The following is a 14,311-nucleotide window of genomic DNA, read 5'->3' on the forward strand; positions in this document are numbered from 1 at the left end:
GAAAGTTCTGTATTTTAATCATCTGTAATACTCTTTATTTTCTAACTTTTTTAATATTCAGGCATGTAAAGTTGAAGACCTTGGAAAAGTAGATTTTGAAGAAGAAATTAAAAAAAGATTTAAAATGGTGTACGTGCCAAATTGGTTCTCTGTAGACTTAAAAACTGGGGTAAGACACAACTTAAATCCTTTCTAATTTTGGCGTTTGTCATGTCATATGACTTGATGAAAATATTCACCAAGCAAACCTTCTTCAAGCCATTTAAGCTTTGACTCTTAAGACTGAGTTAAGTGTGTGTGTGTGTGGCATAAACTATATTTTGATTATCTGGTAAATTATATATCTTTCAGTCAAAATGTCAATTAATACTTCTTAGGGTCTTGAAAACCCTAAGAAGGAGAGTAGTTAATTACAGAATTCTTTGTAAGGTGATAATGTATAATTAATCTTACACACTGTGATTACTAAGTAATAACATTTAACAAATTGAGTGTTTGCTTGTACAGTCTATACATAATTAAATAATGCTATATTTTGCATTGTGTCATCTTCTGTATATTCATAAAGGAAACCTGCAAGTTTCTTAATACAATATTTATATTCAGTTCCTCCAATGGTCTTCTTTTGGCAGATGTTGACAATTACTTTAGATGAGAGTGACTGCTTTGCAGCTTGGGTCTCAGCAAAAGATGCTGGGTTCAGTAGTCCAGACGGATCTGATCCAAAATGTGAGTTTTAATTGAAGTTAGCCTTTCATTCAAACAGTATAAAACTACATTAATATATTTCTTGCACACGGTAATATTATGCTTGCCTGGAGTTTTCCACTTTTATTCAGACAAAATCCTCCAAATGACACGCAAGTGAAAACTCACTGAGATGCTTTGTGGTGGCAAGCTTGTGTTCAGTGCATCTATTTGAATTGTACATTGTCCTTTAAAAATCAAAATGAAAAATGCTAGACTAGAATTACTACATTAAAGCACCAAACTGTAGGACAATACTGTAGTAAACTCATACCTTAAAAGTTAAAAACAATTCAAAATTACTGGAATTAAAAGCAGAAATAGCTTTTTCTATAAGACTAATGGTATAAGGCCCAGAGCCACAAAATAATGTAATTGAAAGGCATTACAAAGTAGAGCATGGAAGCACCTAACTTCCAGGTGTTTTGCAACACAGTGCAATCCACAAACCAGAGCAGGCACCTGTCTCTTTGCTTAGTGCATGGGGAGAGTTAGGCACCTAAGAATGGGATTCACAAAAGCCATTGTGCTAGTTGAGAAACTGCCCAAGTTAGCTAGTAGCAGATGTTAAAGAGAAGGGCACACACAAAGGCCTGTTCCTCAAAGGGAAAGTTGCCCAGGAGATGGCCTTGGAGAAAGAAAGGATTTGAACAGGGTTCTCGCATCTCTCAGGTGATTGCCCCAGCCCAGTGGTTCCCAAACATTTCACTAAGCGTTGTCTTTCTTTTGTAACTCATTGGCTACATCTACACGAGAAGCTTCTGTCAGCAGAGGTTGCTGTTGGAAAGGATTTCCAAGCAAGACTTCTGGTGACAGATTGCATCTACACACAAAACCAGATTGAAAAAGTAATCTGCTCTGTTAACAGAGAGCAGCCAAACTGTTCGGCCCTCTCTCAACAGAATGGCTGACCAGAAACTCTACAAACAGAGCTGCCCAGTGAACCAGAAGCCCTGTCTTTCAACAGGGACTCCCCCAGAGCATCTACGTACCTATCACCAGAACACTGTTGAGAGAGGCATTATACCTGAACGTGGAGAGGTATAACACTGACAGTGGATGTGCCAGGATTTGTCGACAAACTGTTGACAAAGCACATTTTGTGTGTAGACACTCCGTGGGTTTTCCCGACAAAAGCCCAGTTTTGCTGGGAAAAGCCTCTCATGTAGACGTAGCCATTATGTATGCATATACACCCTCTGCTTTGTTACCACAAGCCTAATCCTGGCCCAGTACAGAAGGGAAGCCTAGGTGGTTGTTGTGCAGTTATAGGGCAAGACCTACAGCCCTGTGCAGCTGGATGCTCAGGGTCTCAGCACCATTCAGGTTTCGTCCAGCTGACTCTCTGTCATGAGGGAGGGTTGGCTAGCCATACGTGATGTTGCAGCCTCGTATGCCTGTGTCCAGGCCCCCTAAGGGATGAGTGCCCAGCAGGCTTGTTCATCAGTCTCCTTCACCTTCAACCCCACCCGAGTCTTCCCATTCACAGCAGGTCAGATGAAATGTATGTTTGCTGAGGTTGGGGTCTAGTGGTAGATTCATCCAGCTCTGGATACATCAGCCAGCTAAAACTTTCTCTCAGTGCATGGGTGGATTGGGACCAACTATTTGGGAAACACTCCCCTAACTACTGGACTAAAGGTTTAGGAAGTTGACATTCCTGCTCTTCCTCCTTTCCCCTGGCAATTTTGTGTGGAATTAAGTGTGCTCAGAGCATGCCAACAAATTGGGCCCAGCTGGTGAGACAGGAGAAAGACTGCCTAGTTTCACATGATTCAAATATCCTTCTTGGGCTCAGGCATGAGAGTGGCATTGCTGTGTGTGTCAGTGATTTTACATAACTATATTCTGTGTTTTTAATCATGTCTTATAGTGAATCTTGGAGGGCTTCTACTACAAGCTCTTCTAGAGTATTGGCCTAGAACACACATCAATCCAATGGATGAAGAGGAAAATGAAATAAATCATGGTTAGTGTTCATTTGTACAACACAGGAATCTTTCAGTCCTTTTGTCTCTAACAGTCATAGCTAGTTTATTTATGTGAGGTTTGTACAGTTGTCTCCACATGTACAATAGCTTTTAGTATAACTTGATGTTGCTTTTGAATGTTTCAAGTAGCTCTTCTCCACTGTCATTAGTGCTGTTAGAAAGCCTTTGGAATTCCACAATAAAGATGAAACAGTTGAAAAGCTGATTCTGAATATGCACTGAGGGTGAATTTACAGAAATTCTATTAAGTAGAACTGGGAAGAGTGTGGTAAAATTGAGAGTAGGCTTTTAAAAGAGACAATAAATTCCCTTACGTTCAAGACAGGGAAGGGAAAAGGGAGTAATTTAGTTATGCTTTTCTGGGTAAATGGCCAAGTTGACTGCCTAATTTGCTTCTACACATTATTGGGCAGTATAAACTAATAAATAGCAGTCATATTTGTTGGAATGTGTTATGCCGAATGGGTGCTCTAAATTAAATTGCTTACAGGCCAAAGATGCTACCTTCTGGAGTAATCTACAAAGGAAAAGTGAAATTTAGAGTAAGGTTGTATAAATGGCAGACAGGATAGGTGAGTGGATTTGGCAAAAAGACAGGCACTTTAGCTCAGAGGCTAGGGAGCTGATTGGTAAAACCTTTCACTTGAGAGATGAGTGAACATCCAAGTAGGTCCAAAGCAATTCAAAAATTTTTCCTGTCCATTAGTTATTAAAAGCCTCCATAAAATGAGTTGGTTTAAATTCAGATGTCTTACACATGAGTTTTGGTAAGCTCAGAGCTTTTTTTTTTGGTCATATTGGCTTCAGATGAAATCTTGTTATGTGTTGGAATAAATTTAATGTGGAAGTTGGAAAAAGTTTTCCAACCATAAGAGGAGTTGTGTTAATCCATATACTCAGCTCTAAAACTAGGTCTATAGTCCTGATGTATGTTTTCCCCTAGTGAATGGTGAGCAGGAGAACAGAGTGCAGAAAGGAAACGGATACTTTCAGGTGCCACCACATACACCGGTTATCTTTGGTGAAGCTGGAGGACGCACTTTGTTCAGGTACCGAAATTCAGAGAATACAGTGTGGCTAGCGCAGTAGAATTATTTTCTTTTTGGCTTTTGGACATTTCCCAAATGAATCATTGTTCAGGGAATAGATACCTGTCTGTACAAGGTTTGTGGTTCATTCCATAGTCAGACTGGGAACATCTAGATTCCAAATAATCAAGACATGGTGCATTACAAGGTCATGAATTGTATAGTAGCTCTTACAAGGACTTATTGATTTATAGCACTGCAAGCACTTCCTGTACACCATCCTTCCTACTTAATATACCCCTTTCAGTTCTAGCAGGGCTTAATGTATAATTGTCTTCTATTATTGTGCTGCAGTTTTAGTCTGCAGGGATTAGACTCCCTCCACCCCTTTTCTAGTTGCTGGTCTGGGGAGCTTCTCCTAAAAGTATGTTTGCTGGCCTATCTGAGTGTTCTTAGCTGTGAGCAGTTAAGTAGTATGAGATTTTTATCATGCTACTCTGATTACCATCCATCTTGCTTTTTACTCCACTTTGATTCCAGCATGACTTCAGTAGATAATATAATGTGATGAACATCCTTGGGGTGAATATTAAATTGAGTGATTTCACAATAAGCAAGCAGTCTTATCTCCTTAAAGACTAATAATTATATTTAGTAGGTAATGACCCACTTCTTTAGATTCTGCTTCAGAATTATCTGGAGCAGAATCTCCCATGAGATTCTGGGAATCACCTTACAAAAACTCATTACCTAATATACAAATTGTTAGTTTTTAAGGTTCTACAGGACTCTTTGGGTTGTTTATTTTGTTCTGGTTTTTGGTTTCTTGTGAAGCTACAGACTAACAGTTTTCTCAGTTTTCCAGAACAGAACATAGTGCATCCTAAGCAGTGTACCGTTCAGATCACAAGTCATTTAAGTAAAATGAAAGTATGTTTTCAATTTAAAATGAATCCTATTCCCACATTCTTAATGTTTCTGAATTTTATCTAAGGCCTCCAGCCTTTGATCTTCACTGGCAGGTGCATATGTCAGCAGAAAATTCTATTACATCAGTGGAGTTGTACGCAAGGGCATGGGTCCACCCACACATATTAGACTTGAAGAACTGGGACTCGACTGCTAGAATGTATCCATTTTATATTTTTTAAAACAAAGTTTTGAATTTAAGGTTCATGTACACCAGATTCATAAAACAGTAATCTTGCTTAACTGGTGGTTATGGAACTGTTATTCTTTGTTCTGTTTAGGAGATTTATTATTTTCCTAATTTCTGTATTTGTTTGTTAAGGTTTGTGCACACTACTTTATTCTTTGTCTGTGGGTTTGTAATTTGTGCTGTACAACAATTTTTTCTCCTTGCTTAAATGTATCATTTATTAAACTCATTTCTGTGTATTTTAGGTTATTATGTCGGGATTCAGGAGGTGAAACTGAATCTATGCTCCTTAATGAAACAGTTCCGCAATGGGTAATTGACATCACTGTGGATGTAAGTGTCATTGAGTTCAGACTCAACCCTTCTTTTACAAGTGAACTGCAAAGGAATTTAATTTAGACTCCAGCATCTCAAGTAGTATATATTGAATATCTCTATTAACCTAAAAGGGTAGTCATGGCATTACTAACGCAAAACACCTTTCACATATACCTTTTTGAAATCACGCTTCACTGCAGGTCACTGGCATCTGCCCATTATAAATCCTACTACCCATCATATACTGCATTTATATTCCATCACCATAGGCGCCAGAGTTGTGTGTGAGATAAAGGTCTCCTTCAGCCAAATTTTAAAACCTGTCCTGGACCCAGATCCAACGGACGAATCTCACTTTGTCATTTTCAGAACCAACCCAAACTCAGCACTTCTCACCTCCAGTCTTATGATAGAAGTGTCATGTTGGGCTTGGCCTCATGGGGGTTGCCCATTCCCAGCCATGTCTTTATGAGCAGCTTTTCCTGGCAAAACTGGGCTTTTGTCAGATAAACCCACAGAGCAGCTACCACACGCAAAATGCTTTGTCGACAATTTGTAACGAAACTCAGCACAGCCACTGGCAGCATTATACCTCCTTCCGTTCAGGTATAATGCCTCTCTTAACAGAGTTCTGCTAACAAAACAGCTGCATAGACACTCTGGGGCCCTTTTGTCTGTAGACAGGGCTTCTGGTTCACCAGGCAGCCTTGTTTGCAGAGCTTCCAGTCAGCCATTCTGTCTAGCTAGGGCTGGCCCCACTCTGGTTGCTCTCTGCTGACAGAACAGATTGCTCTTTCCATCCGATTTTGTGTGTAGACTTGATCTGTTGACAGAGGTCCTGCTGGGAAATCTCTTCCGATAGTGACTTATGTCAGCAGAGGCTTCCCGTATAGATGTGGCCCCCATGTCTATGTTCTGTCTCCAGCTGCTTTCTGCCACTGTGCTGTGAAATGAGCATGCTGAGAGTCACAGCTTCAAGATGATGGTAATGGTGCTGACAGGGTTTTTTTTTTGTTTTTGTTTGTGGGGAGTGCTAAATTCAAGTTGCATCACTTCAGAAAATGACGCTGGGTCTGGGTCAGGTTTTAAAATTAGGCCTGTGAAAACCTCCAACTTAACTACTACACAGTCTTCCTCTTAATCCAGCCAGCTTCATTGGGGTCTGCTGGTTGATGGGAAACGATAAGCATAGGGTCTCCAGGGGTGTCACTTGCTGGTTACGGAAAATAAAGTGAATTTGGAGGAGTTGAAGAGAAAAGGTACATTTTTGAGTTAGAACTATTCTAAATGTCCCTCATAGCCTGTTTGAGGTATAGTGTCTCCGCATGTCTGGAATTTGATTCCATTCCTTAACAAATCACCTTCTAAGAAACCTGATTTCTGGTGCTTTTTTTACAGGTTTTCAGAGACGTTCTTCTTTAAAATTTGTAGTCATGTTTTTTTAAACAAAATATTTATTTTAATTTTTTTTACTGTATACAGGTGCTATACATTTTTGACATCCTTCTTCTGAAATGAGCTCCAATTTACATAAAAACTAGGCAAACAAAAGATTTGCATGAAAGAGATCTGAACATGTCAGAAGTTTAAGCGCTTGAAAGAAAAGTTTTCATAGTTGTGTTGGAGAAAATCTGATTTTTATGTGACACAATAGCATACATATTAGTTAAACACACTTTCCAAATGGAAACTGTGAATATAATTTGTGTGATGCCAATTGGTTCTAAATTTTAATACTTTGTTTCTTTTTAGAAAAATATGCCCAAATTCAATAAGATTCCCTTCTACCTTCAACCTCATTCGTCTTCAGGGGCAAAAACTTTAAAGAAGTATGTATATATTTTTGACTATTTACGAAGGAGCTTTTGACTATTTATGCAGGCTTACGAAGGGGTCCCTTGGGAAAGAAGGTATCTAGTGTTGCAGGATAATATCCTACTATACTGGATGATAAAAATATTTTAAAGAATGTGAGATGTTGTAGTTGTAAGTGGCATTGTCTTAAATTAACTACGTTAGAAGATCTTACCTAAGTATTAATAACAAGGTTTGTGTTGGTACCATGATATTTTTTGGGGCTGGATTAAACCAAACATCTTGTAGCCTACCTACAACTGATGCTTCAATCAGAGGAAGGTATAATAAATACCAGTGTGTGCAGGCTAAGGAGAACACACAAAACTCTCAGATTTCATCCTGGTTTCTAATCATTAAAGCTACATCTACACGACATGCTGCTGCCAGCAGGTTCATACAAATAAGGGCACTTGACAATGCAAACAAGGTGCTCATTTACAAATCGCACACCTCATTTGCATACTTTTGCGTGATCATTGTCCTGGTAGAAACTTTAGTCACCACAAAACAAGCCGTGTAGATGGGGTTCTGTCAACCAACACCACCCCCCACCCCACAGCTTGTTGACAGCCCCTTATCCCACATTTTTGTCGGGGATAAGGGGCTATCAACATGGGGAGGGTGGGGTGTGGTCAACAAAACCCCCTCCACACGACTTGTTTAGTGGCACCTGAAGCCTCTGCTGGGTCAGCGATCACATGGGAGTATGCATATGAGGTGTGTGATTTGTAAATGAGCACCTCATTTACATTTGTCCAGTGTCCTCATTTACATGACGTTGCCAGCAGTAGCATGCCATGCAGACATATCCTAAGAGACTGACTTATGCCCTGAAGGATAAGATTTAGAACATATGCTGTGTTTTGAGAGCTGTGTCTGTTGTTGGTCCCACAGTTTAATTATATGTTGCCCCTAAAAATTTCAATTTCAATTGTGTTGCCCCCAATTTCAATTTCCCACCTTTTTAACTTCAGTGAATGTTATGGGACTGGGAGAACAGACATTCCTGACCTACTTAACTAGTCATTATTTTATATACTTTTTTCATCTGCCTTATTATTCATTTTCTTTCTAATGTAAATATTTCCAGTCTTCTCATGCTCTCTTCATCTGAGTTTTGCCATGCTTTTGATCATTCCTGTTTTTCTTCTCTGAACATCCTCTAGTTCTGCAATATTTTTTTCAGTTAAGGTGCCTATTACTGCACACCAGATTCCAGATGAATCTTCACTATTGATTTATATGAAAGCACGATTATAAAGATTTTGTTTTGTATTGCAAACTATATATACTATCTACCTTGTTTAACATTTGTCTATTATTATACTTACTTATGGTCTACTTTTTCAACTCCATGTATGAGACTGTTATTAAGGGGTCTGCAAAATTCTTTTGAATTTAAAAGGATTCTGTGGCCAAATCAAATTGGGAAACACTGCTATAGATAAATCATTGCTACAGCAAACTGTATTGTACATGATACTGTGAGGATATGTGTTTTGAAAGGCTGAATCTGGTGTTTCACAATTTTTAATTACTTCATACAGAGACCGATTGTCAGCGAGTGACATGCTGCAGGTCAGAAAAGTGATGGAGCACGTTTATGAGAAAATCATAAACCTGGATAATGAATCTCAGACGACTAGCTCCTCCAATAATGAAAAAGCTGGAGAACAAGAAAAAGAGGAGGATATTGCTGTGTTAGCAGAAGAAAAGATTGAACTCTTGTGCCAGGACCAGGTAAGTTGACATACACACCCATTTAGGCCTTCTTGCAAAAATACAATGGTCAATAGTAAATGATTTGTGAATTGCAAGGTGCTGTTCTTAACATGTGCTTCAGATAAACTACTTTAACATAGATGCCTTTGAAACAAGATTTTATATTAAGAACTGAAATATTAACTGATAACTCTACAAATGGCCCTCTTCTGCTTTTTGCATATAAAGCACGGATGCATAAATTGTATTACCATATTTTGGGATTACAGAATTTTAGTTGTTGAACTGTATTTTCTTTTGGTGCCTAATACTCCAAACTCTTGCTTGTGCTAGTAATCATATTAATCACATACTACCTATATTGATAAGAGTAGTAAACCGAGATGAGTACTTCACAATGTCTCAGAAAAACAGGCTTTACAGAAAAGTTCCATTAAGGGCCTTAAGCTACTGTTTCTTGGCGGATACCCATGTTTACAGTGTTGAATAGAGATAAAATTATGTAGAAAGCCATAAAACCAGACTAAGAGCAAGTTAGTTTTTAAAATCATTTCCCATTTTATTTTGTGTCTCCTGGAATTCAATAACAGTGCTCATCCACAATAAATTGTAATCACATGTCTGTGTAACATCAGTAAGATTAACCAAGCAAATAAACTATGAAGTTTGGAATATTGTTACATTTCTAGTCATTTTCAAAATCTTTCTAAATTCAGAACATATATTTATGTGGTCTCTTAGGTTTAGTAGTAAAATTATTGCATGGCAATATATGCAGTAGCGCAGGAAGGCTGTGTCTACACACGCCCCTTTCTTTCAGAGGGGGCATGTTAATGAGGCAGGTCAGAAGATGCTAATGAGGTGCTGACATGACTGTGCAGCACCTCATTAGCATAATGGTGGCTGCCTGCAATTCAAAGGTGCCGCTTTTGGAACACACGCCACCTATGTAGACAGGGACCTTTCAAAAGGACACCCTGACTTCAAAAGCCCCTTCTTCCTATTTGATTTTAGGATGAAGGGGTTTTCGAAGTCTGGTGGGCACATGTGTAGACACAGCCCAAGAGGCATTCCTACAATGGAAGTAGGTTTCAAACTTTTTGGGATCACAAATGAAAGGTGTATAATAGTCTCAAAATTATGAGTGGGGTCGAGGGAAGGTGGAGAGACAATATAATAACAGTAGATGTTCAGATTCAAAAGGGTAAAGCTACCTAAACAGCACCCCTACTCGCACTCCACTAATATCAGTATTATAGTACAGCTGATAGGAATAAGGGGATTTCAGTGTTTGCGGGGTCCTTTCGCAAAGGACCCCTGTGTAGACGAGCTGTGCACGAGCAAAACGCGGCACTTTCAAAGTGCCGTGGCTGGCAGCATGCCAACGAGATGCTGAATATTCATTTCAGCACCTCATTAGTATTCTCTGATTTGGCCATTAGCATGGCCATTTCAAAGTTTTCCCTTAGTGTAGGTGTAGCCTTTATGTATGTATATTCACATTTATATACCAGTTAAAGTTTTTGTGTTCTACAGACTTATTGTCACACACATGCCGAAAGGGTTTTTTCATATGAACATAACCAAAATTTCTGTCTATTTGGATTACATTAGACAGGTTGGTGGGGGCGGGGGCTGCTGATTGCAGGGATGAAAAGTGGGGCCCAACATAAAAAGTGTGGTCACCCCAGCTCTAATGTATGTTAGCTCCTTGGCACCAGTCCTCATTTGGATGGTGTCACATTGTCAGACAATTAAAACTTTCAGGATCAAAAGATTTAACAGATCTACTAATCTTTTGTGATACTGCAGGTTTTGGATCCAAATATGGACCTTCGAACTGTTAAGCACTTCATATGGAAGAGTGGTGGTGATCTGACCCTTCACTACCGACAGAAATCAACGTGAAAGCATATGATGGACTGAAATAGTTGTTCATTTACTTGACCTTACTGTACTGGTTCCATGAGTAGTGCTATAAAAGCCCACTGAACCTACGGTAGATGAGACTTTTAATGACTCAGTATGGACAGAATGTATACACTTAATAATTGCAGTGACTAATAGGTCTGTACTATAGAGGAAAAAAATCTATATGACAAACTTAGTCCGTCCTGTCTGAGGCACAGCAAGTGAAATGAGAAGTCCCTAGTGGTTCATGTTATGTGAGGTGTACAGAGAACACATGATAATCCAGTGCAGACTTCTGCTTCCTTATTTGTTTTTTCCAGAGCATTAAATCTTCATCTGCTCATGCTTGATATGAAACACTGTTTTGGCCATATTACTCACTCTGATCATAATGTAATGCAAATGTGCACGCACTGTGTTTTTGAATACATTCCATTCATTTATTACCTACAATGATTTTCACAAGTAATTCATAAAAATATTTTTTACCACTTTGAGAAATCTCAAACACCAAAAGCTATTGTAGGAGCCCATTAAATTGTAAGTCAAAGATTAGCATAACTAGAATTGTTTTAATACTGTAGTTCAAGCATTCTTAAAGATTCAGATTAAGAAAACTAGAGAAATATTATAATAGGGACAGTTTAGTGATGCTGTGCATCCTAATAAATAAACATATTTTGCAACATTTAATAGTTTTTTTTTTTTAATATTCCTGCACTGTGTCCTTGTTTTAAAGATACGCTAGTTGGAATTCCAGGAAACTGTGCTCTCTCTTTCTGTGGCATTTTGTTAAAAACTTAAGACCATTATCAAAATTTTAACTTTATTTGTTGTCAGACTATAGAAAAGTCTCAGCAAATTTCATATCCATGATATAAAAGTAGTTGTATTCTTCTTTCCACATTTAATATGCAAATTGTTATAGCTGTAAACATCCTCCTTTCACACTCTTTCTACAAATCTAAGGCTTTCATATATTCATAGTAGCCTTGTGTAAAGTTTAACATATTTGTGGGAGGGGGAAAGGAATTTCAGCTTTTGGCAAGAAAATCTGGGACTGTCCCAAGACTGTAGCCAAAACAAATTAAAAATCCTCCCTGCAAAATTGCATAACATATGGCCTATCTGAAACAGAAGCACAAGTGCCTTGACAGGGCAGTATATTCAAGTTTCTTTAGGAGACGTGCTCTTGCCCTTCCTGTGTTTTGCTATTAGGATTTAGGCTGGAGCCTACACGAAGTCCCAGATACATTACAGGGATTTTATAGTGATCAAATTGAAAAAAAATCACTGTCATATGTATGAAAAATGCCCAGCTACATTACAACCTGGACAAGGTCACTACTTAAACAAGAGGGTATGGGTAAGAATTAAGCTAGCATGTCTTTTTCCCTTACTTGAAAGAACTCCAAATTAATTTTTAAGCCCCATTTCAGTGCATACTCCATTTGACACAACTGTGCTGTATTGCACATTTTAGTGATATTTGTGAATTAAATTGTTTAACAAAATTGTAACTTTTAATAAATTGTCCTGAATTATATTTATTAATAGCAGAGGTCTATGCTTTGTTCTAAAAGACAGTGATTCTTTCTGGTTGTCTTGCTGTCCCCTTTGTATACATTGTAACTGCTCCCACCACCTTCGTTTTTAGTTGTTTTGGGGTTTTTTGGGGTCTGAAAACAGCCAAGATTACCCTTCCAACCATCCCAATAATACAGTTTTGGGAGAGATTGAGGGAGTCTGCAATGCCAAAAGGGTAAATGATCTGTCTTTCAAAGTTGTACAGAATAAAAGGCTTTAGTTAAAATAATAAACAGGTGTATCGATTGTTCATTACTTCATGTGAGCAACCATGTGGTGTCATCTTTTTCACCCTTTTCTAAGCTCATAAATACTTTTCTAATTTTTAAAGAAGTTGCTCAGTCAGGTTCCCAGTAGCTTAAAAATAATTGCAGTGCAGTGCACTAGAGAAATGCACCTTTTAAATTATGCAGATGTAATTCAGTATAAAAAGGCTGACTGCCTTAAAAGATTGTTCCTTCTCAGGTGTAATATTTGGAACAAGAAAACAAAAGGTGAGCATAAGCAAGAAAAAGTGGGAAAGGTGCCTTGGCTTGTGGTTCAACCAAGGCTCACGGAGGCAGGTAGCAGAACCCTTGTTTTCCTGAAAATATTGTTCCTACACCATTGCCCAAGTAGCCCTTTACCCTTGAACATCTGTACAGTGGGAGGAGAGAGAATTTAAGGGGAGCAGACCTGAGTTGAAGCTCTCCTTTACCCAAGAATAAGTTCACAAACAAGGTCACTTACTAATAAAGACCCTGATGAAAGGTGGTGGCCCTAGGATGGTGTAATTCATCACGAGTATTTATCTTCATTAAATATGAGGTGTAGCTCCTGTGAGCAACTCATGATTCTTTGGGTCACCATTCATTTTCACAAACTGCCAAGTTTATAGGCAAGTGTTTCATTTTAATTTCTGAGCCAGATGTTCCCAAATCCTGTTCTTTGGACCTCTGGTGAGCCACCAGAGCTAGCTGATGAAGTGTTACCATTTTCAGATCCTAAAATTTCATGAAGACATAAAAATACACTCAATTCTTAACCTTTCTGTGTAAGCAATGGCTACAGTTGTTGTCATTACAAGAAAAACTACTTACCCTACAGCAACTGTACTACTTCAAGATATGCTATGCATTCCCCTCTTGGTGCCCAAGGTACTCACATTCAGAATCGTTTGGCTAGAATTGTAATTTCTATTGGGTACAGTAACAATCCAGGAGTGCTACTCCAAGTAGTAGGGGACCCCTGCCCTGCAAGCTGGGGTGCTTCACAATGCTCTACTGTTGCAGCTGTCCATCTCAGCCACCTAGAAACAGCCTATAGGTCACACTGAGTCCTTCTAACTGCAGTCTGCCAGCCCGACGCTCACAGGCATCTGTTACACTACAGGGTGACCTCAACACACACACACTGCCAGATTCCTTTACATCCTTTACAGTCCATTTCTGCTGGATGGTACAAATATATTGTCCATTTCTTTCGGGGAATGGAATGCCATTTTATCTTACAACTATCTACACACTACAAATTAAACACATTCAATTAAGTAAAACAAGTTAACTACAAATATTAAGTGCATATTAATAATGATGCATAAGTCAGAAAGGGTTATAAGAAATATAAACTAGTGTCTACTCAAGAAGTTGACTTGCAAACTTTCTCACCCCATTTGCAGCAAGGTTACTGACCAAAGTCTGCCAGCAGGACCCCTCCCGCAGAGTTCAACTATCATTTCCTTTTGTGTACTCAAGTCTAGAGAATGACGTGGGAAGGGACAAAAAGGGCTATTTTGGGTTTTGTCTCTTTATTTTGTCCTCTTGGAAAAGCATTACCAGCTAAGAACCAAGGGAGAAAAAATGGAGGTGAAAGGATATTCCCTTGTGAGTTTTAAAGTTTGAACTTCATTTTCCCTTCCTGCTCTGACTGTTTACTGCAAAAATGCAAAACGAAGGGATGCAAGCAGAGGTATGTTTGCTGTGTAGGGCTATGGGAGTTAAAATGCATGGAGG

At 38.7% G+C, this 14,311-nt stretch overlaps 1 protein-coding gene across 2 annotated transcripts in view; it reads left to right on the forward strand.

The window, feature by feature from the left end:
- Nucleotides 1–12,279, forward strand: part of WDR48 (WD repeat domain 48) — a 56,170-nt gene extending 43,891 nt beyond the window's left edge. For both annotated transcript variants that reach the window (XM_074985138.1, XM_074985139.1), the window contains exons 12-19: nt 62–169; nt 633–729; nt 2,621–2,716; nt 3,682–3,787; nt 5,171–5,258; nt 6,996–7,072; nt 8,648–8,840; nt 10,635–12,279. In XM_074985138.1, coding sequence (XP_074841239.1) covers nt 62–169; nt 633–729; nt 2,621–2,716; nt 3,682–3,787; nt 5,171–5,258; nt 6,996–7,072; nt 8,648–8,840; nt 10,635–10,730 — 861 coding nt within the window. In that variant the 3' untranslated portion in view covers nt 10,731–12,279. The remainder of the gene's footprint in view (nt 1–61; nt 170–632; nt 730–2,620; nt 2,717–3,681; nt 3,788–5,170; nt 5,259–6,995; nt 7,073–8,647; nt 8,841–10,634) is intronic.
- The last annotated feature ends 2,032 nt before the right edge of the window (nt 12,280–14,311 follow it).

The sequence above is a fragment of the Carettochelys insculpta genome, chromosome 2 (assembly GCF_033958435.1).
Source record: "Carettochelys insculpta isolate YL-2023 chromosome 2, ASM3395843v1, whole genome shotgun sequence".
Lineage (NCBI taxonomy): Eukaryota > Metazoa > Chordata > Testudines > Carettochelyidae > Carettochelys > Carettochelys insculpta.